Source organism: Chanos chanos, chromosome 4 (genome assembly GCF_902362185.1).
Source record: "Chanos chanos chromosome 4, fChaCha1.1, whole genome shotgun sequence".
Lineage (NCBI taxonomy): Eukaryota > Metazoa > Chordata > Actinopteri > Gonorynchiformes > Chanidae > Chanos > Chanos chanos.
The window spans coordinates 10,276,795-10,301,650 of record NC_044498.1 but is presented as its reverse complement, the minus strand read 5'-3'; the positions used below and the strand labels follow the sequence as shown (position 1 = coordinate 10,301,650).

The window sequence follows — 24,856 nt, the reverse complement described above, 5'->3', positions numbered from 1 at the left end:
TCTCCGGCTTTCCCTCAACTGGGAGGAAAGACCATCTTTGCTTCAGCTAATCTGCCATTATTTCAGCTCTGTCTCGAGAGACGTGTATGGGTACAGAACCGTGAGATCAAGGAATGGACATTTGCCTGACGTCTCTCTAACCCCCTCCCTTCACCCTCTCTATGTATTGTCTTTCAGCTTTCCCCCGGACTCCCAGTAGGACCCACTCTTCCCAGTTGGAGACCAGCTCCACTCATCACATCCAGCGGCCATGGCAGATGATGCGGACATGCGCAATGAGCTGTCGGACATGCAGCAGCGTGCTGACCAGCTCGCCGATGAGGTGAGCGCACGCGTCCCGCCACGATTTGGAAAAGATACAATGCATTTTTCTTAAAGAACCAAAGTCGGTATCAAAGGATAGTACAGGAAACCATAGAGCCAATGGCAACCAACGATAAATCCAACAGTGATACATCACTAACCAATTCAGTCAATGACGGTTTTGGTAACGATGCACCGGTGTCATTCAACAGAAATAGATGGAATGGTATGAACCATGTTTTCTTGCAATTATTAATTATTATTACAGTATGCTAATATCAGTCTCTGTTGCTTGGTGATAGCTGACCATTTTTGTTGATGTCGGTGACAGTTGTCAGGGTGGTTGAGATGGTAATGTCTGTACTCTGTATAGTGAGGATACTGAGCAGTTGGCATTGCTGCATTGTTTTTTCATATAGCCTATTCTACGAATCGTGGCCTTGGAATGGCAAGGCATATGTGTGCACGTTGTGTATGAGTGTGTTTGTGTTTGTGTATGTGTGTGTGCGCGCGTGTGCATGTCAGGTAGAGGAAGGGTCCACCTGCACCTAGCCTTACATAACGTTGCAGCATTTACTGTGAGAGCAAGTGCCAGGGGCTGGGCCAGCCTGCTGCCTGAGCACCGCCCGCTGTAGCTCTCCCTCTCTCTCTCTCTCATTCTCTCCCCCTCCCTTTCTCTCTTTCTCCCTTTCCACTGCTGTGATTCAGTCTCAGACAGCTGAGCTGAATATTAAAATATCTGGGCACGCATCGCTTCATGGTTTAAAAATATCCTCAGGGTTTTCTTATGAAAATATCAAAATGCAGTGTCAAAAAGAAGTACTGTACGTATTTTCACGTAAACACCGTAAACAAAGATCGGTTTGGGCCAGTCAGTACTGACTGAAAATGCTCCGGCTCAGGGCCGTGGGAGCAGAAGAAGAAAACACAACACGGGCATTTTTTTTTCCTGCCAAGGTCCAGCTGTTCAGTATAGCGGCCAACTAGCATCTTTCTTTGTGAAAAAGCAGGTTCCTTTGTCGTCAGTGTTGTGGGATGAGATGGTAAGATGACTGAGGGAGACCATGTTGTCCAGTACTGATCTGCATTCCTGGCCCCTGGATGTAACCCCCCCACCCCCAAACCCCTAACACCCCCCCCCCCCCCCAAGTGTGCTGTCTGACAAAGCAGCAGACATTGGAACAGGAGGCAGTGAGACAGAAGAGCTCACGAGCCCAGTCGCTCTGTTGCTGCACGTTTAATGTATCCTGTTTAGAGAGAAAATGGAAACCCGCTGTGACGGCTGGTCGAGAGCGGATAAGCAAGAAGCACTGCCCGAGAACAATATGCAGCCTTAAAATGGACAAACACGTTATTACTTTGAAAACGTCTGAGAGTGCGGAAACTGTATTTTTGCAAAAGAGCACAGAGAAAACTGTTCTATTTTTATTCAAAATGAATCTACAAAGCGGTAAATAAGTTTTATTTTTTGAATTGGTGGACATAAGCTTCTAAGAGGTCCACTGTTTAAATAGCATGCTTCCTTCTCACTGCTTTTCATATACCACTCACAATATTTACTTTAATCTTGGCTGAATAAATGCAAATTGATTCAGGCGATAATAAAAGGCAATAATATATAAGAAGTTAATTCAATTTATGAGTTTTTCCGCTGAATAAAGCGGTACAATTCAATAGTTTTTTGTAAATGAGATCATGTTATAGATCTCTCCTATTGGTTACCCATTGATTAGCACGTCTGTTGCCTCAGACTCGTCGATACTCCTTTCACACACAACCAATGGCTGTAAAAATCTTTATCTCTGCTCTTTGCTGGTGACTTCAGCGAATTAACGTCTATCTTGTCTTTCCACAGTCACTGGAGAGTACTCGCCGTATGTTGCAGCTGGTGGAAGAGGTAAGGAACCAACATCATTCAAAGATATCTCATTTGCTCACCCCTACTAGCCAACTGATTAGTAAGAAAATACCCATCTCTTAACTTAATACACGTAATAAATCTCATCTCGAGATGCGACCATATAGACCGATCATGTGGACACTTATTATTATCACATAAGTATCTTTGAAAGCAAGTGTATAAAGCTGATAATAAGCAAAATGGAAATACAATAAAGAAAGTAGGAAAGATGAATGAAGGCGTGTGTGAGAGGTAGGTCCCGTGCCAGAAGAGCGTTTCAGTACCGCGCGTGTATGCAGTGGGTTAGATGAGAGGTTAATGGTAGCAGACTGTAAACCCCAGAGCCAAACATCACCCGCCCTCCCTTCACTGTAAAAACAGCCAGGTGTGGGGGGGGGGGGGGGGGGGTGGGGGAAGGGGTGTAACATGATGACAAGGCCCTGCTGCATATCTCAAGGTCATATTGATAATCAGTCACCATATCTTTGAACGCAGCGCGTCCGCGAGTCCATTACAGGCAGATGAGCAGGATGATAACTCTCCCTACAGGTGACAAACGTAGCACAGGCTTTAAGATGGAGGAACTGACTCACTGACTCAAGAAAAGAGGAGAGGAAAGAAAATGGAGGAACGTCTGGGACGAGAGAATTAGTCAGAATTTTTAAGGCGTTGATTAAACGTAGCTACCGACGGATGGCTATCGCTAACTTAGTGCCACACGCTTTCAGATACATAAGTGCAGATGGTGGTGAAAGCAGAATTTTTAAAAACAGTACCCCCCCCCCCCCTCCCGTTTAAGGTCTCCTACGAGGAGAATAAATTGATTTGAGACGCATACATTATTTACAGCTGGTCGAGCATTGAGTTTCTGCCGGGTTTTAAGTGCTATGCAGAGGCACAGTGGCTAGTCGCTGAAACATATCATCCCCTAAGGATGCATTAGAGGCACTTTTGGGCCATCTCATACAGGGGAGGATGATGCTCAATCTCGAACTGATTTATACAACACGGAGCCTCCTCATTACCCAAAACGTCGATGCTCAGTTTCCTTTAAAAAGCTGCTGAGGCAGCTGGGAAGTCTGATTTACGCTCTCTGTGGCTGCACCAGGTGCCACATTGAAAAACAGAGAACCAGGGGATGACTCAGCAGAGATGATTTTTGAAGGTTTCTTTTCTTTTTTTTTTTCCTTTTTTTTTGGACTGTGTGTTCATTTGAGCCTGTTGTGCACACCACCATAACCTGTAGTTGGGTGGTTTGTCACTGACAAAGCAGAGATGGACACAGGTCAATACTCATGCTGAAGTCAATCAATGTATAATGTATCAAATGTTTACTGTTCAGCGTGTTTCTTTTCCCCCAGGGTGTTTTAGGGTTATATGAGTCCACTACTGAGAATGTCTAAACGAACTGTTACCAGAAATCAGCCAGCCTCCGACCGCTTTCATATTAGGAATGAAAATCATTTTAATTTATATATATATATAAATTATATATATAATTTTATATATAATTATATATAAATTTTTATATATATATATGTATATATATATATAAAAGAAGTGTTTGCCCTAAACACATTGCGTGGTCCATAATGGCAATCATAGTTTTATTTTTTTCTTCCTAATGAAGCCACTGAAGATAAAAAGTGCTGACTTTACGAGAATGTCTTGCCAATATGCTCATCATCTCAGAAATGAAAATGAGGAGTTTCTGTGGGTCTGAATATTAGACAAATTACAACAAAATGAACCTGTTTTGCTGAGTTGCTTAAATGCTTGGTCTCACCCACATATTCCAATCAGAGTAAGTGTGCTCTTTCAGGCACAGCGTGTTCTGCCCTGGTGATAGGATGTTATTAATCCCACTGGTGGCTACATGCAAGAGTTTAGTGCCAAAGGTTAATGTGGGTAGCTATTTGACCCTGGTCTTTTTGTCAATACATTTCCACCTCATTTCATTGTGGTGGGAGGTGGCTACGATGATGACTCTTTCAGCTCGAGGATCATTAAGCCAATATTCTCTGAAACCAATATTCTTTAAACAGTATGTCAACTGAGATTACATAAAACATAACAGAACACACGATGACAGAAAATAAAAAGTGACTTCCTAAAGTTATTGTATCAGAAAATGGACATAATTGATGACTTAATGAAACTTAATGTAAGGTGTAGAGTCAGGAAGAAATTTTTGCTTGCGAAGTCAGATTCAAGGAGACAAAGAGAAGGAAAGCACAGGGAATTGTGGGTATTGCCACAAGCATGCATTTTTGAATGCTCTTGCCAGTTTGTCTCATCTTCTCAGACTCAGTCTGTCTATTGAATGAGCCCTGTATTTCTCTGACTGATTGCTTTTCTTTCTTTCTTTCTTTCTTTCTTTCTTTCTTTCTTTCTTTCTTTCTTTCTTCTCTCTCTCTTTCCTTTCCATCTTTCCCTTTTTTGCACCCTCTCTTCCACATTTCACCCTGGGCACTGTAGAGTAAAGATGCTGGTATCAGGACTTTGGTTATGCTGGATGAGCAAGGAGGTAAGTCTGGATGTATTTCAAAGTGAACAACAGAGAAGATCAAAACAGATCTACAGTTTAAAAAATGTGATGGCACTTAATTGCCACAATGTTCCTCTTTTGCTGAGTAGAAGAGTCAAATCTTGTCTGTATATAGTATACATTTTATCAAGTAGTCCAAGATAGAATTTTTCATTTAGAAATAGTGCTTCTAACCAGTAAAATTTTACAGAATCCCGATAGTCAGTCCACTTTTAATTTAGTCTAGGAGTTACCAAAATTTGACTATGTTTGTCTATGTAAAAAAATAGCTGCTATCCCTATGAAAATGTTTGACATGGGAGTGGGGTGATTTCATTAATTTCTTCTCTTTTCTTTTAAACTAACAGCTATCTTAATCTTTTCACCTCCTTTTCACCTCCTGGTTTTCTGCAACGAGACATTCAGTTTACTACTGTATTGCTTTTTTCTATGAACATAAAGATAATGTGATCCACATTTCATGTCTCAAATTTTACAGTTCAAAGCAACTCACACTTTTTCAGTGTTTGTGTTTGACTGGTCAATTAACAGCAAGTTTTAAGCCTCTACTAAAAATCCAGTTGCCTCAGGGAAGCAAATTGAAGGTAAACCAATGATAGGGCTCTTTCCTTTGAGTGGGGAAAATAAAACGATCGATTTAGCTGGTAATGACAAACAATCACACTCTTTCTCATGACGGATACTAATATGCTTTTGTATAATCCCTGGTTGAATGCTTTGCGGCCTGTCACGGCGTAGTCATGAATTTTCATTTAAAAAAAAAAAAAAAAAGAATCAAGATATCAGAATTCCAGCTCCAACAGAACATCAGGATGTTCATAGAGATCTCGAACGTCTCTGCCGACCTCTCATGAGATTGTAACTGACCGACGCCCTCGTTAAAAATGTCCTGTGGCTTGTTTAGCTTAGCCTGATTGGGGAAATAACATAATTGGTCTTACAGAGTGCATTAGCTCCAGTCTCATACTCCTATTGGCCAGTCCCTGGGAAAGCCCCCCGACTGAAGCCGATAATTACTGTCATCCATGATGGGGATGAGAGCTCGTTTCCCCCATCCCCTCAGACCTACAGGATTTCCTCCTAAAGCCTATTTAAACGAACCTCTTGGACATGAGCTGACATTAATCCACATTTGCTTTCTGACCACTATCTGTCCATGTTATTGAGGAACGATGCGACTATAAGATAAAGTCGCAATTGCTGACCTGGGGGCAAAAGCTAAAGGTTTACAATGACACTGTCTGGAAATTTTACCAAACACGGAAGAATCCATGACTCTAAGACAAGCCTCTGGAATATTCTCCCGTTGTTTTGTTGACGCCGCCCCCCCCCCCCCCCCCTTCATGAAAGGCTTTACCAATGTTTTACCAAAAACGTGCAGCTTTGCTGGATATTTACCTTATTTGGCTTCATGCCAGGGATTCTACAAATCTGACTAACTAGATTTTGGCTAACTTGAACCACACCTAGTCTGCCTCTTTCTTACCCCTCCCCCCAGCATATACCTCACCTTAAAATCTGTACCCACTTTCCAGATTACATATCCCAACCCTCACAACAGTCAGATCCAGTGGATCACCACGGGTCGCCAAACCACCTCCACCATGCTCATCTCTTATCCCCGCATAGACAAATACACCATGAGCTATTCACATACAATGGAGAGAAAAGGCATCCGTCAGCTTCCATTGGATGACTCAACTAAAAGCAGCCCACAGTGCGCACAATAGGCCTGGTGACGGATCAAGGCTTTCTTTCTAATTCCATTCAAATGTCTAATTAGAGTCCCACAGCCCTGAGTCAACACCCTACCATGCTGTCTCTTAGAGGACATGTCATCTTGAGCATGGCAGCCTCTCTCTCTCTCTCTCTCTCTCTCTCTCTCTCTGTCTCTCTCTCTCTGTCTCTCTGTCTTTCTCTCTCTCTGTCTCTCTCTTTCTTTGTCTCTCTCTTTCTGTCATTCTTTCTTTCTTAGATCATTTGCATGGTGTTTAAAGCACTCTCAAACTACCATATAGCCTACAGAATCATGAGTGTCCTTGAGCAACGGTATCCTGGCTTCACCTGAAGAGTCACTTTATCATGACTCAAACACATCCCTAGCTGTTGACCTTGATTTTTATTTTGCAATCTGGAGTCTGTTTGCTTTCAATCAAAACCATGAATAGATCCATTCTGATGCATGCACCCCTCTCCGTATAGATGCATTATAGCGCTAACACACACACCACACACACACCTAGCTGAATAGTACTCATTGCTCATATTTCTATCAAATAAGACAATAAAATTCATTCCACTGCTGTCATCCCTTTGTCCTGACCAGAACAACTCGATCGTGTTGAAGATGGCATGAACCATATCAACCAAGACATGAAGGAGGCCGAGAAAAATTTAAAAGATTTAGGGAAATGCTGTGGCCTTTTCATATGTCCGTGTAACAAGTAGGTACTGACCATGTGCCGAAAGGGTGTATCGTATGTGGTGGCGTCCAGTTTTTCTTTTCCTTTTTTTTTCTTTTCTTTTCTTTTTTTTTTTTGTTTGGTTTTGTTTCCTTTTGTCACAGTGACTGTCTGATTTTTTTGTCTTCTCTTCTTTGTCCTCTCTTTCCTTCTTTCTTTCTTTCCTTTTTTCTTCACACGTGCTTCATTCTGTGGGGGATAAATTACTTGTTGTTTAATCAGAGCAACTGGAGCGCATCGAGGAAGGAATGGACCAAATCAATAAGGACATGAAGGATGCAGAAAAGAATTTGAACGATCTAGGAAAATTCTGTGGTCTTTGCTCCTGTCCATGTAACAAGTAGGTGCTGCTTGCCTGCCTGCCTGCCTGCTATAAAAAAAAAAAATACAAAAAAAAAAAACCCAAACAAAACAAATAAACAAACAAATATGTATAGAGGTGCCAGAAGAGTGGCCAGTAGCCTACGCTCACTGTAGCCTGAGTTTCCGACCAGACTCACAGACCCCATGCTCGTGCACGGTGGTATGCCACATGGAGGAGAATGAACATGAGGCATGGTCACACATGCTCACACACATGCAATTGACCTGCACCCTCAGCTCAGGCTGGGACTGACAGGAAATCTATCCAATGAATGATTAGGGCATGCTGCATTGAACCTAAGGGCCCGCCCCCCCCCCCCCCCAGCTATACCTCCACAGCTTCTTTCCAAAACCGCATGCAGCAGAGATCCTGTATGGTCCGGTCTTTCACAAACCGTGCTTTGAATGAGAAATAGCGATAAATCTACCTCTAAAACTGAATGGATGTGCCAAAGTTGACTCATGAACAACAAGGTTAGAAAAGTATTGAAAATGGTAACAAACTCGAAAGCTGGAATTTAAAAAAGAATGATCGCCTTTAAAAATCCCTGCAGCGTAGTCCTTTTGGTGACTTTAATTTGACAAGCTTAAGCTGGAGATAAATGACTCACATATCACCCTAGAGTTATGCTTCAGGGAACATCTATTTCAACCAGGAAGGTCCTTACAAGGATGTACCAAAAAGCATATCACCCCATTCTAGTGAGTAGTCAGTTGTCGCCTACACTACAATTAATATAGACAAAAACTAGCATTCCAGGACAACAAAAACTGGCAGATCAAAATGAGGTTTTCAATTCCCAGTTAACAGAACTCTTTGCGAGGTTTGTCAGCATAGCTTACAAACAATTGTTTGCCACTTGCTCACATGCATGTAAACAAACAAACAAACAAACACATGCGATCCAACATCTTGTAGGACGCCAGACGCGACCAATAGATTTCTTTTCCCGCAACTTTGTGTGCACATCCATCAATGGCACTGACTTGTGTGACTGCAGTAGCATGTCCCTTTGAATGCCAATGCATGCGGATCTAACTCTAATGCTGATGATGACGTCACTGCTACGTGTCAGAAAATGATGCCAGTCTCATGATATCAGCCAAATAGTGTTAATGAACTTCTTTCATTTGTCGGTAAAATCGAGCGCGTTCCCCAGGGGGCATTTCCTCTTTGCAGTCACGGGGAGACAGCGAGATAACGTGAGGGAAAAAAATGCGCTAGAGATAGCTTAAGTTCCGCAATAGACGCGGTTATGCTAGCGGGGGCCTTGTTTTCGTTTTTTTTTTTTTTCTTTTTCTTTTTTTTTTTTCCTTTTTTTCTTCCCCAAGGGGAGCTGCCGAGATTTAGGTCAGGCGGAGGGAGACAGAGCTGGCTTTGACTTTGTGATGCCTCTCATCGCTAAGATCGCAGGTTTAGCGCCGACGTGCCTGAACGTGCACCTGGTTTATTTTGAAATAAAGTCGAACGTACGGGATTTCAAATCGACCTCTTTGACAGGTGTATAGCTTCACTTTGACATGGAGTTCTTGTTTTTTGTTCTTTTTGATCTGGTCTTGGAACTAGGTTGGCATGTCATTGTCAGTTAAGACTTTTATATGTCCTGTATTTCGACACTGAAACAGATGGACAAGTTGTGTAACTTCAGGGATCTTCTCTCAAAATATATATATATAGATATTTTATTTAATAATGCAGAAGGAGGATCTTTTCTCAAGATACATACAGAATATTTTGTTTAATAATTTAGAGAGAGAATCTTTTATCTTTTCTCAAGATGCATACAAAATATTTTATTTAATAATACAGAAAGAGGACATCCGTGGTCCTCTTTTTTTTTTTTTTTGATGGCATCACACGTGGTGTTGACTAGTCGGGGTATTTGGTGCTCTGTCACATTTGATGGAGTTCAGTCGGCAGTTTGGCGTTAGCGCTGAGGAGAAGAGGAGAGACAGGGGAACTGTAGCCTGAGTCCATCTCTATAAATAGCTCTAATGTGGGAGGCCTGACCATCTCCATTTGGATAAAGCAAGAAATATCTTTACCAGAACACCAAGTATGGAGAGCTTAGATCAAAGAAATAATAACGATAATAATGATAATAATAAAGCAATAATAAAGAAAGCTCAGGTTTGAACAGTGTGACCAGGTTTGTTACTGAAAATGGCATTTTGACCGTAGCAATTTAAGATGAGAGGCAGGGGAAAAATTTTACTGTAAAACCTACAATGTGTAATCAAACCTGTAATATGTTACAACTGTTTCCCTGCTTCACTGTCAGGCTTAGGAGACCCTTATCCTTTGTCATCTCCAGATTGCAAGGCAGATTGTAATTTAATTTGTCAGAATTAATAAAGAATGGTGTTAGGGTCAAGCAACTGAGATTATATGACTAACACTCACACTAGAGTTCACCAGTGAGTTCTGAGATTAACCACAACTGACAATATCTGAGATGACGGAATAAACCAACAAAAGTATTACAGTTTACTCTTTTAACAGATGTCAGAAGGAATCTTAAACTTCGGATTTCTTATTATATAATTTAACAGAAAGCCAATGAAAGGGTAATCTGGGATTATATTTTCTTCCCTCTGGTTTCTTTTCCTTTGCAGTTGTTTCCACTTGTCTCCAATGATATGGCAGTCCTGTCACTTTGTGTTGTCTGTCTGCCAAGCCTTGTCATATTTGTTATTTGTCTTAATCTGAGAGGAGAATGGCCAGTATGTTATTGGGAGGGGAGTGGGCCAACAGACAGCAGCCACTGCAAAAGGTTGGCAAACGGGTCTTGGGTGGACCTTGGGGTACAGGGGCGGGGGTGGGGGGCGGAGGGTGCACTTTAAATTTCATCCATCTTAGTTTGATACCAATTATTTCTACGAAAGATTATTTCCAATTTTTCAGCTCTCAGAGAAAGGTATGTGTATCAACATTAAAAAAAGGCATGTTTTAAGTATGTTACATGTCTGCAGGATTAAAAAAAAACAAACAAACCCACACACATCATAAATAGAACCAGAATGATCCCATCCCTTGTTCTGCTTTGCCTGCTAGTCCCTAGTTTGACTGTTTGTTTGTTTGTTTGTTTGTTTGTTTGTTTGTTTTTTTTTGTCTTGTTGTTTTGTCCTACCTACACTGTGAGGGCTCACTGCCTGCGCTTCCTGTAGCCTTCGACGCTCACCCTCTGACTCGCTCTGTGCAGAATGAAGAGCGGAGCAAGCAAGGCTTGGGGAAACAACCAGGATGGTGTGGTGGCCAGCCAGCCTGCCCGCGTGGTGGACGAGCGCGAACAGATGGCCATCAGCGGAGGCTTCATCCGCAGGTGAGGGCGGGAGAGAGGAGGAGGAGGAGGAGGAGGAGGAGGAGGGCACGTTCTCAAGACAGGGCGGAAAAAAAGGTTTATGCTGAAGTGCAAAGGGGTTGTTGTTAAAGTGCCTCAGAGTCAATAAAGGTCTGGAGGAGACAGGTGTGTTGGTATGGATGAAAGGCTGAGGTGGCCAGACGTCTAGGACCTCGTCACGACCGGTCACATAATCTGCATGCATAATCCTGGCTAATGCAGCACCCAGTGAGTGGATGGATAAGAAACCTCCCGCTTAGTTGACCTCCCGTAAACCTCTTTGTGTGTGTGTGAGAGAGAGGGAGAGGGAGAGAGAGTGCTCTCTGGTACAAGGTGTGTCACATGTTCTTTGTGTGTGTGTGTGTGTGTGTGTCTCTCTGTGCAGGGTAACAGATGATGCTCGGGAAAATGAGATGGATGAAAACCTGGAGCAGGTGGGCGGGATCATCGGTAACCTGCGCCACATGGCTCTGGACATGGGCAACGAGATTGACACTCAGAATCGCCAGATTGACAGGATCATGGAGAAGGTATGGGCTGACAGTATATTCCAGACATTGGGTCTCACCGCATAACGGGATTTCAAATCCTTTGACCCCTATAATAGAAGTTTTGTAATGCCAGATCCATGTACTTGCATGGACTTCATGCACAAAATTTGGATTTGCTCACTTGAGCAGGCTTAAATCCCAGGTTGACTCAACAATCAGCACATGACTTAAACATGGACTGTACATCATAAAAATACAACAATTTCTTCAAATGAATGTCTCTCTTTCTTTCTCTCTCCAGGCTGATTCTAACAAAACCAGGATTGACGAAGCTAACCAGAGGGCCACAAAAATGCTTGGCAGTGGCTAGGCTCCTTAAGCACACACTTTTACCAATTGCGCAGTTTGTCGAAAAACGCAAACATGCTTTTATCATGGTATTTACCTTCTAGGTTTGCACACATGCACATATCACCTCCCCCATTGTAAATGTTGTTCTGCGTGTCGTCTGTCGGCTTTTTCAATGATTGTCCTCGTAAGATGATTTCTTATACTCCGTATCATTCTTTCCAAAGGTTGTATATAGTGCGGACTCAATGGCTCTAGCTCACTTGTGAAGTTTTTATTCTCTCTGTTACCTATATACATGTATATATGTATACATATATATATATATATATGCATGTATATGTATACATATAGATCTATATGGAATCTTTGCTGGATGAAAACTATAATAGGAATGCTATACAAGCTGTTTTTCCTTTTTGGGTATCTCAGTATCGTCTTAGTAAAACTGTGTCATTCCATTAGGCTGCTGTCATGCTCCTTATTTTGATGTTGTTATGACAAATGAAGAAGGGGGAAAAAAAAAGTGATTCTCAATGATACTAATACAAAAAGCACTTACAGTTGCCGTTCTCGGTTCATTTCCCTCATCCTGACCATAATCAGTTACTGTTTAGACAAATGTGCAACTAGATTCTGTAGCTGTAATAGACATTGCATTCCAAGTGATGTGAATTGTTTGTTCTGCATGACAAATGGTAGATTTTAGAGTCTTATAAATAAAACTTGTTTAAAAAAAAAAAAAGAAATAAGGAAAAAAAAAAAAATATGATCATGGCAGTAGCAAAATTGACAAACGCATGCTCAGTTTTAGGACACCGTTTGAACGTTCCATATTCCTGCAAGTTTGCAATAGTGCCACTAATTCTGTCAATATATATATTTACAGACTGTGATCATTGTTGTAAAATAATGCAAAATGACTTACAGATGAAATGAGATGGGCTGAAATAAAGGGGTGGTGGTTCTGCAAAAAAAAAAACAAAAACAAAAAAATACCAAAAAAAAAAAAACAACAACAACAAAAAAAAAAAACAACAAAAAAAAAATACACAATCTGTTTTCTATCTGAATTATGCAGCTCAGTGAAGTTGGTGAATATGTGCTGAAAGTTGGGGACTGGTTGTTTACTGTATTATAGGTTTTGGATGCTCTGAAAAAAAAAAAAAAAGTAAATGTTTGCAATGTAAAGCAAAGACGCATATTTCTGAGAGACCTTACTTTTATAAGAAGACTGTATCCTTTCCTCCCTCCCCCCCCCCATGTGGTTTGTTATTGGTAAAAAAAAAATTACTATTATCCATAACAAAAAAAAAAGGAAAAAAATACTAAAGGGTTTTTTTTTTTGTTGCTTCTGTACTTAGAGCTATGCACACCAAATCGCTGAAATGTTGAATAGTTATCATAAGAAGACAAGTAAATACCTTACCTGAATGACACGTAGATTAAACTGTGAGATTGATGTCCTCAACGCATGTAATATGGAAAAACTCCCTCTGTACATTGTCAGTCTGTGAAGTGGTTGACATTTTGTAGCTAGCTGAATTGATTAAAAGTAATAAACCCCTATTCTTTATGGGTTGTCTTTATTGCTTGGTAAGCCCTCCCTTGGATCTGTATATAGGGGGCTAAGTCATATATGTACAAGGTACACTAGTGTTAAGAAGCAATAGACTCTTATTCCATATACAAAATAATGATGGTTTGCATGGTTTCACCCAAATGAAATGCATATTTTTCCATTGGGTAATCATATACTAAAAGCCTAATGCATTGTTTATAAAAGCCGTCTGTAAGTGAGTTGCTGACAGATTATTGTGGATGAAAGAAGCCTAGTGCCGGCTGAGGTTTGACCCCAAGAAGAGAAGATTAATGAGGATTCATCTGAAGCTGTTTTAAAGTAATGAAGATACATTGTCCTCATATACTTCCATTATTCTCTAATGACAACAAAAAACATTATTATCATTGCTGTTGACCAATAAGCATAAGACAACCCCAAGACCTTAGGACTTTGCTCTAATCAACCCTGAAATTAAACTTCTTCAGACTTATTTAAGGATTATGAATTATGGGGTATGTTGTGGCCTGAATAGTCCAATGTCTTATCCCAGATATTCATAATATCAGCATCACTAAGTTACAGAAAAGTATAGAAATACTTGCTCAGGACACAGATATTTATCATTTATCAGATATTTTGTCCCTCTAAGAGTCTAAGAGTGTTAACCATTGTAATTCCTATAAACTGTAATTCACATAGACTGCACATGCAGTGTTTGCCTTGAATGGCTATGTCTATAGTCTTGCTTTAAAGAAAGTCCCACATTTCTGAAACATGAAAGCGTCCTACGCATGTTGTATGGATTGAAAAATGCCTCTTTATATTTTTGCCAATTATTTTTAAAGCCTTGATTTGGAAATGAGAGTTGATGTGTTATGATTAGCTCATCTCTGGTTGTCTTCAGAAGCGCTGTTTCCGCGCGATGCTGAAAATGTTAGACAGAAATGTTGCAATCTGATGCAATCCATTCTCAAGCACATTTATTATTCATGAACTTATCCAGCATATCTATCCACAACAGACGAAGAGACGGATGGACAGTTGCCTTTTAATGTCTGCGGATGATTTTCACAGTGGAGTCAGAGATGCAAGCGCAGTCAGGCCGGTAATTAGAGCGTTTCTGAAGTTACATTTCTGAAGAAAAATGGAACTCAGTAAGTAAGTGACCAGCGACTTTTCATAGCAGTGCTAAGCATTGCCTCCATATGGCATGTTACTTCTGTCACATGTATGGGTAGCTAACAAATGCTTGCCCACACAATTTGACTTTCTTCTACTGCGTTCTGCTGTGAGAGCAAGAGAGATAGACAGATAGATAGATAGATAGATAGATAGATAGATAGATAGATAGATAGATAGATAGATAGATAGATAGATAGATAGATAGATAGATAGATAGATAGATAGACAGATACAGAGAGAGAGAGGGAGAGAGACAGAGAGAGGAAGAGGGAGGGAGAGAGAGCGCACCAAAATAAACCTTGATGTATAACTATTAATTAGGTGTAGTGTGCAGTAACAGGGGCAGGTCCCTGGTATTTTACTCTAGTATACGGCAGCATTGATTTCTGTTGCATTCCTGTTGATAGGGAAATATCTCTACTCTGGCACCTCACCACATGAGCAAATGAAACTGTGAGAGTGCTGATTTGTAGCCTCTCCTGAGTAGATGAAAATGGGATTCCCCTCTTCCCACCTCTCTCTCTCTCTCTCTCTCTCTCTGAGACAGGCTGATGAAGTGTCCTGAGAGTGTGTGTGTGTGTGTGTGTGTGTGTGTGTGCGTGCGTGGATGCGTTTGTACCGACGCAGGGGTAATTAAAGATGCTGGAGGGGTATGAGAGAAATGCAGCCTTCTCCATAGTCACTGTCTTTGCTACAACACAGCTCCAAAATGCAAATCTGAACTTTTTGTTTGTTTGTTTGTTTGGTTTTACATCTTTGCACAGTCCAGTAGCTTCTTTTAATCTGACATTTTTATTTTTCTCTCTTTTTCACCATTCCTGGCTTTAAAATCAATATTTCCCTCCCACCAAAGTCCTTCTCTTTTTCATCATTCTGCGGTATTATTCTCTCACTCTTCTTGATTTTCTATCCCTCCCTCACAACCAGTTCCTACCATGTATCTTTTTCTCTCTTTCTTCTTTGTCGTTGAATCTCACACCCCTGATAACCCTCCTCCATCCTCAGGCCTCCACCGTCACTGTATCCCACTCTCCTTTTCTCTCTCTCTCCATCTCCATATACCTCCATTCTCTGCCCCTCCCCTCTCTGTAACCGATTCTGCAGATGACTCTCTCTCTCTTTCTCTCTCTCTCGCTCATTTTTTTTCTTGTCCGGCGTTGTGGAGTCAGCAAGGTAAGATATAAATGTACAGACAGGCCTGTCTTTCTGTCCAATATTTACGGTGCCAAATTCACAGCAAGCCACACCTTTTCCAAACATATCTGTAATATCTTTAAGAGGCGCAGTGACCGAAGCCTCGATTGGAATGACCTTCTGGGATTGAACGCAAAGGCATTTAATGGAACCTATCTCATCACACCCTCGCTTTCAGCCAGGGAAGGGCAGGGAGGGAGGGGTAAGGGCGGAGGGCTAAGCAGTGTGCGATCCAAGAAGAAGAAGAAGAAGAGAGAGAGAGAGATGAGAGAAGCGGACTTATGTAAGGCTTTGCAGTGCTCAGTGAGTATGAGACATTTTCATACAACGAGCAATGAGAAACAACATTCCTCTGGAGAGAGAGGAGCAAAGGAGGGGGAGGGAGAGAAGAGAGAGAAAGAGAGAGAGAGAGAGAGAGAGAGAGAGAGAGAGAGAGAGAGAGAGACTCTGCAATGCACAAATTCTGCAAATTCTGTATTTATTTGGTCTGGGGTGTAGCCCTTAGACAAGGCTATTGTACTTACTGAGGGGGAAGAGACAGATTTGGGTTTGTTACGAGGGAACAGAGCTGTGTCGGAGGAGTGCGCCGGTTCGGGGGTTGCTGAGGTGAAACATGTCCCGTGAATAACAAGCACCGTTACAATGTGAGGGAGGAGGTGGAAGGGTGGTGCTCCTATCTCAAACCACAGACAGCTCCGCATTCTCTTTTTCACTCCCTCTCTTTTCCTCTGTCCTCCCCCACGAGTATCTATCCCTCCGCAAGTATCTAAGCACTTAAGAGGCGCGCATTCACAGTCCGCGATACCACATTTCGCTGTCATCTTTTGTTTATGTTGACATGGCCACAAACAGCACTGGAATATTCTTTTGCAACTTCACTGCCCCTGTCATATAGCCAGAGCATGTCCAATCTGAGTAGCTAAGATGAGCCCCTGTGAGAGATTTGTGTGTGTGTGTGTGTGTGTGTGTTGAGCTGGCTGAAGGGGGGGCGGGTTGGGGGGCTGTGGCAGCGGTTGACTCATACTACTGCCAGTGCCTGCTAGGGCCCTCTAACCTTGGCCTGTCATTCCACACTGTATCCTTTACCCACTCCAACCTCCTCCGCTCTCTCTCCGACCGTTCATTATCTCCACAAAAGAAAAGCAGGCATGGCCTTATTCATAAACACAAACAAGGAGCGTGCCACTAACTCCAAATGACCTCTATTGTCATCTCTTGTCCTGTTGAAAGTTTTTGCATTTCTAATGGGGAACAGCACCATCTAGTGGTGACTATATTGTTGTTGTTTTTTTGGCGAGGGGGCAGGCTGCCATCGTGTTGGGGACATTACTATTACCTCCATTTTCGTTGTGTCATTACAACCCACAGCTGGTTCCGGCGCTATTGAGGTCTTTATATGCCCGAAAAAATCTGCCATCTTTTTCAAATGTGTGACTCGTCGCCTTCAAATGAAAGGTTTTGACACTACAGGCTACTACAAGATTTTTCCCTACTGGCAGTGACCTTGGGAATGTGAACACATGACAACTCTTAATTCCCAACATGTTTTTTTTGCTGGAGATTATTACAAGGCCCGTTAAGATTTGTGTGAAGAATTCATTCAAAGACAAAAGCAGAGAGACTAAATGCTTTGTGTTATCATGAATTTAAAACATTTCAACTGTCACAGCCCTTGTATCTACATACAATGAAATAATACATGACAAATACTAAAAGTATCAATGACTGGTACATGATGAGTACGAAATATTTCACAGTTGTGTCAGTAAAAATGAGAGATTTATCATTTTAAAATATTTTCACACTCTGAATTGTAAATTGTGTTTGAATGTCTTCAACAGAATTTAAGATATTTCACATAAATATTTTTATCCTCCTAACTTCTTAACTTCCTTTTGCAGATCATAAATATAACATATAATATGTATCTATCTTTAAAAATAACTATCAAAATCTCTACCATAAATATGTGCTAAAACCTGTTTTTTTAAACAGTAGGTCTATAGGAGAAAGCGGTGCTATTTGCATGGCTGGTTATGCTTTCCGAGGTCTGTAGAAGATAAATAAAAGTGGTCAGATTGTCAGGAGTCATCCATTCATGTTTGCTGGGCGTTCTTCACTGAAAAATGAATGCCATGTTTGCTGAGCCTGTTGATTAAGGTCGTTTTGGCAAATGCTGCCCCTGGAGTGTATACACCACCCCTGTGAAAAACAGTACAACATTGGGTAGTTCAACAAAACACCTGTGAAAACTAGTACAGCATTAAGTAGTTTAACCCAAACGCAGATGTAAAATAAAGTGAAGGTTTCAATAGAATAGGATTTTTTTTTTACAGTATACCTGTCAGGTCTCACATACACACACACACACACACACACACACACACACAGTAAGCACTGGAAAGCCTTTAGACAACATTTGACAGAAATCAAACTAATTCCCTGCCCCTATCTAATGAGAGAATTCACAGACCTGAGTCAAATAAAACACAAAAGCCACTTTGACAATGAATTTATCATTACCTCAGCACGCTCTGTCCTGTCAGAATTAGAGCTTTGAACTTTATTAGGAGAGAAAACATGGGGAGGGAACTATTTAACAGTATTGGAATTCTTCACATATTTCTCTGACCTCAGTATGGAGAGCACCCGTACATGTGACACACATCAAAACACATGGAGGTCACAACACTCACATCTTGGGGAGAGACTGCGGCTCATTCAGCACTGTAATAGCTGCCTGCACCATGGCAATTGGGGTGGCAACATAGCCCGGCTCTGGAAAACACGGCAACAGTAACCATGGGTCAATTATACAGCCAAACAATAGGAGCGGGACAGTGTCGGATCCCAGAGATCAGAGAGAACGGAAATGAATACCTGCTCCTTTAATTTGGGTGGTGATCCTGGCATTGGGTTTGCCCAGCGAGGGGTCCTGACCTTCTGCGTAGCCTTCTCCAAAGAATGTCATGCAGAAAGAGGTTTCCTCCATCTGGGAAGACATCGTGGTTAGGCTTAGAATGATCTTCTGGAACACACAAAAAAATCTGCCCCCAAAAAAAATCTGTTTAAGGGCATGCACTGGAAAAATGATGCGCTGTGGATCAGAGCAATCAGGATGAAATACCTGCTTCTTGGACGGGCCATTCTTGGAGAACAATCCAAAGGAAAACAACTCTGGAAACTAGAAAATAAAAATGCATTATATTGTGGTTACAAAACACTGTACCGCAGAACAACCCCTGCAAACAATGCTTACTTGCATGAATTCCATGTGGGCTGCAAGTTCACATGTACTTCTATTATGTTACTTATTTGGCCATAAATAGGTACTGAATTTCTTCATCGGCCCAGGCTGTGGGGGCAGAGTGAGAGGTGGAGATGTACCTGAACTAACAGGCTTCTGCCAATGCTAAATTTGACCAGGAGCCAGAACATCATGCCTGCGAAAAGCATTTTCACAACAGAGCAAACGCCACCGACTCCTGTGTACGCTGCGTATTGAATCTGACAAAGAAGGACAGAGAGGGAGAGGAGGGGGGGGGGGGACAGAAAACAGGAGGGAGTCACACAAATAACGATGTGAACACAGAATGAAAACAGTACAGCGGATGTATGGATGCTGCCAGGAATATGAGGTAACCAGGGCCATATGGGCTAGGAATGCTGTATCATCACACCACTAAAGCTGTTCCTAGCAAGCCAATCAGCCTGTATATCTCTCTTTGTTTTGTTTTGTTTTTTCTCCACATAAGCTTGTTTGCATTAGATACAGTGAGTGCTATCGGTACACAAACCTCTGTATTCATGTTTGTGACAACATGGTCATATTCTCAGTGTATTCTTCAGCTGTGTGACATCAGCTACTTGACTGTGTATATCCATGGAGATGTGAGAACACAGGGATGAATCACCGAACCTGTGAGTCATTCTCTGCTCCTCTCCACATGAGGCTTTTGACAAGCTTTCTCGGTAATTGCGGTAAAACAAGGTAGATAAAATGATTACATTAAAACCGATAACGTCTCTGTCAGGAGTGTAAACAGATTTGTCGGGCCGGTTATAACAAAATGTCACAGGTGTATTCTGCTGGAACTCTTTAAGCCTCTTATTATGCTGTGAACTCTAAGGTCAGGTCACACGTCAGTGTTTAACATGGAGATAACAGGACAACGACTGCATCATTATTAAGACACTTTCAAGTGAATTATAATAATACAAAAAAAATCGTCGGTGGAGTTCATTATACAATATGTACAATATTTGTGCACGATCTATCTGATATCATGGTGCATTACTATTTTATCATTGTATGACACATAATATAATATACTATAGTATAATATACTATAGTATAATATAATAGAAATGGCTGGAATATTTCTGGGGAAGGGTGTTAAATAGGTCAGAGACAGACTCAGTAAGGGAGCTCACAGGGCTCTGTTCATGCTCCTCATAGAGATAGCGCTGAGTCCTCCGCACCACTGACGCATCTGAACCCATGAACGGAACTGCATACTGCTCTATCTCGTTACTGAAGAAAAGAGGGCCTCTGTGAGCACACACACAGACACACACACACACAGACACACACACACACACACACACACAGACACACACACACACACACACACACACACACACACACACACAGAAACAGAAAGAAAATCTATTAAACAACACCACTTTAAAAAAAAAGACTTAAATGGACTTGTGGAGTCATGCACAGGAAAATCACTCTTAATGAGCAGGCGAAATTTTCATTACCTTTTTTTTAACCGAGATCCAACTACAGGGAGAGGTTTGTGGCCAAATTTCTTCCTCAAACTTCTCAGTCGAGAACTGTCTGCAAAGCCGTAGATGGCAGACTGCCACGTGGCATCATGGCCGCAGCCTCCCTGAGGATAAAAACAGATACATGACTGGACCTAAGACAAAGCCTGGACTAAACAGGAAAGCCCACATACTAATTATCACACTTCATATCAAATTAAATTGTTCCTGAAATTCAGAGCAAGAGCCTCAAAAAATTCAAAAAACAAACTGAAGAGGTAAGAAACAATTACATCGACAATTGCATCCGAGACGCTGCTTTGCATAGTCGAGGAACCTATATTTGAAGTGATAATTTCTTCCTACAGAAAGTACTGGGAAAGCACTACAGAGACTACAAGCCTACAACAGGCCTCACAGAACTGCTCAGTTTAAAAGTGCGGCTTACCTCAGGTCCAGTGCTTACAGTTAAAAAGCTCTCCACGGCTGTGAGTGCTCCTGTGAAAAGAAGAATACAGAGTTATTGTGTGTTGCTCTGCAGGCAGGATTGGCTCCCAGTGACACTTCAAAGGAGAGCAGGAGGAGAATAGCAGATACTTTCACTCTGCCAAGTCCCAGAAGCCAAGCCTGCCTCACATGCACTACACACTAATTGGTTTATGATAAAAGAAGCGAACCGTACAATGGAGTCGGTGCAAAAAAGCACAGGTCAAAAAGGCACCTGAATGGCACAAATGTGTTACAAGCTGATCTACTTTTTTTTTTTTATACTCAAAAAAAACAACAACCCCGAAACTGATTTTGTTGTAAATACAAATGTAATGCACCATTGTAGATGAGGTGGTCCATTTTCTCCTGCAGAAAGGTGGTCCATTTTCTCCTCATATATACAATTTAATTCAGTTTGATTCAATTATTTTTTTTATTGGAATAGCACTTTGTTACAATGGACACTGTCACAATTCTGCTTTGTAGAATACCAGGCTCGTGGCCCAAAACAGGAAGTCTAAGAAAACAGTGGAAATGGGGGAAAAAAAAAAAGAAATATATATAAATAAAGAGAAACCAAGACACGGGAGGGGAGACCCATCCTGCTCTGACTGCCATCAGGTTGTTCGAGTGCAAGGTTAGAACAGCTTGTCTATTTTAGGAAATAAAGGGACAGACAATGATATGAGATCTGTCCTTTGACATTGGTTGTTTGAAGTGAACAGACCGTGAGGATTAGAGTTTATTTAGGGACATTTCAGCTAGAGTTGAGTCAGGGACAGATTTGGGAATAAGCAGTAGGCAGTCATACCAGTGAACAGGCAGGCAGACAGGCAGGCAGACAGACAGACAGACAGACAGACAGACAGACAGACAGACAGACAGACTGACATGCAGGACCTTAGCAGTGTCTTCAAGACTTGTCCTTCAAGTCACTTGTCCTTCATGCATGTCTGGGGCTGGGGCTAGGACTAGATGCCCCGGGGATGGCGGGAGGAGGAAAGGGTGGGCATTGGTGCTCATGCGTAAAAAAAATCCCTAATGAGGGAGACGCTGGTGCTTAGATCTGCAAAGACATTTGTGGATAGCATCCATGGGGGAAAATAAATTCAAGACACTGACTGTAATAATGAATAAACTAGTCACACACCCGCACAAATTTACACACACACACACACCCGCGCGTACGTGAGCAAACATAAATGTTGGCAACCTTTGAATTGGTCTCTGGTGTAGAGGATCCCCATGTCGGCAGGTATTGAGTCAAAACCACAGCTTCCAATGATATAGACTCCATTCTCCTGGGCTTTGCTGTGATAACTCAACTGCATTCCTTCTAAAAACTATAGCAAGAGAACAGAAAACATCAAATAAGCTCCAATCAGTCACAGGAAAACACCAAATAATCTGTTGAGGAAAGTAGTTGGGAGAACAATGTATTAGGAATGGATGCTGGATCAATGATAAATCAGTGCAAATTAAGTGCTCGTGCAAATTTGACATCGCTGTGTTAGTCATTTAGATTTCAGATAATGCAACATAGCTGGACAAAAATACTGATTACTGATAGATTGTTAGGTCAGCAGAGAACTGACATATTTTGGACATCAACCAAAAAAAAGGTTCCATCCCTTTATACTTCATTACATTATCAGTGAGGGAATGCTATTGTACTTGAGTAGTCGAATGCGGTCCAGCCACACTTTCAAACATCTTACCCAATATCATCATTTGGAAATTAGCAACACAGGTGTATTGTATCATACCTGTGGCTCTCCACATATGTCAATGTAGTGGGCTCCATTCTCAATGCAGGCTTTAACCACGGGCTCGCCATAAAACCTGTACTGTAATAACAAGAAAACGAGTTATCAACACTCCAGTGTCTGAGCTCCAAAAACAAGCCATGCACATTATTCACAGCAAACAGCAGTTCACAGTCAACATCTTGTTAACGGACTGATTTCGGAGCAACACATTTCCTGTGATCACATCCTCTGGAACTCTCATGGGGACATGAGAATCTAGGGATAGGAGACAAGGAAAATAAGTGTTACAGGTTCTCTGGTTCTAACAGGTACGCTCGTTACAACTTACTGGCCCAACACAGTTGAGCACAATAACTCCTTGTTTGCACATGATGGCCAACGATTCTGGCTCAGCCACATCTGCCACGATAATTTCCACAGACTTCAACTGTGGTTTACCTGGAAACAAACAACAGTATGTAAGTGGTCTGACATAATTGTAAGAGTAAATTTCAGGGAAATGATCAACATCTACAGTAAACTTCTGAACTAAACTTTGAGTAAACTTGCAAGGAGAAATTCTGTATGTCACTCATTAAACCTGAGTTGTGGGTACAGACTGTTTAGGCTGTTTGAGACTGGTTGCACTGTGCACTAGTGTCATTTAGAAGTAACACCCCCATCCCCCCTTTTTTTCCTGTGAGAGTATTTTACATTATGATTTGCTTTCCTGTTTAAAATGCAGTAGGCCTAGGTACCAGACTTGGTGTTATTCACAGCCACTGAGAGGTGAGTGTAGGTGATAACAGAGCACTGCAGTTCCTCTACAGAAACAGCGACTCCATAGCTCACTGGGTAGAGATTTACATTGCCAGCACGTTCTGTAATAAGTGCCTTACAAAGCTCCTTTTGGATTGATGTAACATTCGTTGGATGTTGATATGACTGCAAACTTGTCCGAATCTGATATACTGCGCGGCATGACTGTAACTGCAAATGGTTAGTCCAGAGTTAAGATTACCAAAGAAATGTCCGAATAACGTCAACGTAGTTATCTTCTTTTGTCCCGTTCTATGATCTAGATTTAAGTATCTGTTCAGTGGTCTAATCCCTCTCAAACAATCCATATCAAAATAGTCCGCGTAGTCAAAAACTAGTCGGGCGATACGTTTACAATAATTTTATTATGCATAGCTTTGCCCACTGCCAGTAGAATACATAAGAAACCTGCATGTGCGAGTACGAACACAAGTGTTGTAGCATTGTGGTTACATTCCCTCAAGTAATTTCGTAATCTTACTATTCCAGGATGTTATAAAATTATACAAAAATAAATAGACAAATAACACTAAAATTTAAAATGGCAAGTCATTTTCGACTGTCTGGACACTAGGGGCGGATTATTAGGCTACTAGTACGTTTTAACAAGAGTGGCAACTGCTCTATCATGCTGTTCCGTTGGTATGGTGTAGGTGCCAAACACGTACTGAGTGTCTCGGCTGTCTGCAGCAGAACTTTCTCAAGTCGTTGACGGCTTCGCCCAGCAACAGCCCATTTTAATGTTCCTCCTGGACCCTCGCAACATGTCCGAGCAACCTCCTCTACGACAAATTGCCCGGTGAAGCCAGTAGCCCCGAAAACGATTATGTGGTACGGTCTGTTACTAGAGGTAGACACTGTCGACATTGCACCAAACTATACTCGTGATTAAACAATGCGTATTGCGACGCTCGTGGTTGCGGCGAACGGTATGTAGCTGCTAATGAAAACGGTGAGGATTACGGTGCAATGGCGTTTTGGCAGGAGATAGGAAGTCCAGTTTTAGTAAACTATTTCCAGGGCAAAAGCAAGGCAAGGTACACAGATTCTGTCCCGCAATATTTTACCCAGGCACAAACACAACCTGCTGACCCGCGCTTGTACTTTAGGATTAGTTCACTGAATGAAATTTCCAGAAACACATCCACAGAATGGTGAGAGAGCGACATCTTGCGTCCATAACTCATATTCCCCTGAAACTCCGACTGAATATACGTGCACTCGTGGGGCTTTGTATGAATTTGCACCAGTGGCAGCATTCCTAGCCGTGCTCTGAGGTACTGGTTAACCTACTTCAGCTGCATAACCCGTCCTGTAACCTCTGACCATGC

At 41.7% G+C, this 24,856-nt stretch overlaps 2 protein-coding genes across 5 annotated transcripts; one reads left to right on the top strand and one right to left on the bottom strand.

Annotated features, from left to right (window-relative positions):
* Positions 1-250: 250 nt before the first annotated feature.
* Positions 251-11,778, top strand: snap25a (synaptosome associated protein 25a). Of its 2 annotated transcripts, none has more exons than XM_030771443.1 (7): positions 251-322; positions 2,159-2,200; positions 4,682-4,730; positions 7,436-7,553; positions 10,780-10,899; positions 11,303-11,447; positions 11,710-11,778. In XM_030771443.1, exons 1-7 carry the CDS (start codon positions 251-253, stop codon positions 11,776-11,778), a joined length of 615 nt encoding a protein of 204 aa, XP_030627303.1. The 2 variants fall into 2 exon arrangements, with proteins under 2 accessions (XP_030627303.1, XP_030627304.1); XM_030771444.1 differs by lacking the exon at positions 7,436-7,553 and adding an exon at positions 7,078-7,195.
* A 5,578-nt stretch (positions 11,779-17,356) lies between these two features.
* Positions 17,357-24,487, bottom strand: sccpdhb (saccharopine dehydrogenase b). 3 transcript variants are annotated; one of them, XM_030771665.1, is made up of 12 exons: positions 24,194-24,487; positions 23,056-23,165; positions 22,725-22,805; positions 22,172-22,301; positions 20,918-20,967; positions 20,464-20,594; positions 20,131-20,248; positions 19,084-19,203; positions 18,824-18,880; positions 18,577-18,724; positions 18,393-18,474; positions 17,357-17,898 (listed from the first exon to the last, which is right to left on the bottom strand). In XM_030771665.1, exons 1-12 carry the CDS (start codon positions 24,390-24,392, stop codon positions 17,793-17,795), a joined length of 1,332 nt encoding a protein of 443 aa, XP_030627525.1. In that variant the 5' UTR covers positions 24,393-24,487; the 3' UTR covers positions 17,357-17,792. The 3 variants fall into 3 exon arrangements, with proteins under 3 accessions (XP_030627525.1, XP_030627526.1, XP_030627527.1); XM_030771666.1 differs by having other exon boundaries at positions 18,577-18,688; XM_030771667.1 differs by lacking the exon at positions 17,357-17,898 and having other exon boundaries at positions 18,394-18,474; positions 18,577-18,743.
* Positions 24,488-24,856: the final 369 nt, after the last annotated feature.

Excerpts from the sequence above, each read along its gene's own strand:
- snap25a (XM_030771443.1), top strand. The coding sequence starts at position 251 with ATGGCAGATGATGCGGACATGCGCAATGAGCTGTCGGACATGCAGCAG. Across the intron at positions 4,731-7,435 it reads TATGCTGGATGAGCAAGGAG|AGCAACTGGAGCGCATCGAG; the intron begins GTAAGTCTGGAT and ends TTGTTTAATCAG. Across the intron at positions 11,448-11,709 it reads TTGACAGGATCATGGAGAAG|GCTGATTCTAACAAAACCAG; the intron begins GTATGGGCTGAC and ends TTCTCTCTCCAG.
- sccpdhb (XM_030771665.1), bottom strand. The coding sequence starts at position 24,392 with ATGTCGACAGTGTCTACCTCTAGTAACAGACCGTACCACATAATCGTT. Across the intron at positions 23,166-24,193 it reads GCAGACAGCCGAGACACTCA|GTAAACCACAGTTGAAGTCT; the intron begins GTACGTGTTTGG and ends GTTTGTTTCCAG. Across the intron at positions 19,204-20,130 it reads AGGAGCATGAACAGAGCCCT|ATTCAATACGCAGCGTACAC; the intron begins GTGAGCTCCCTT and ends CTTCTTTGTCAG.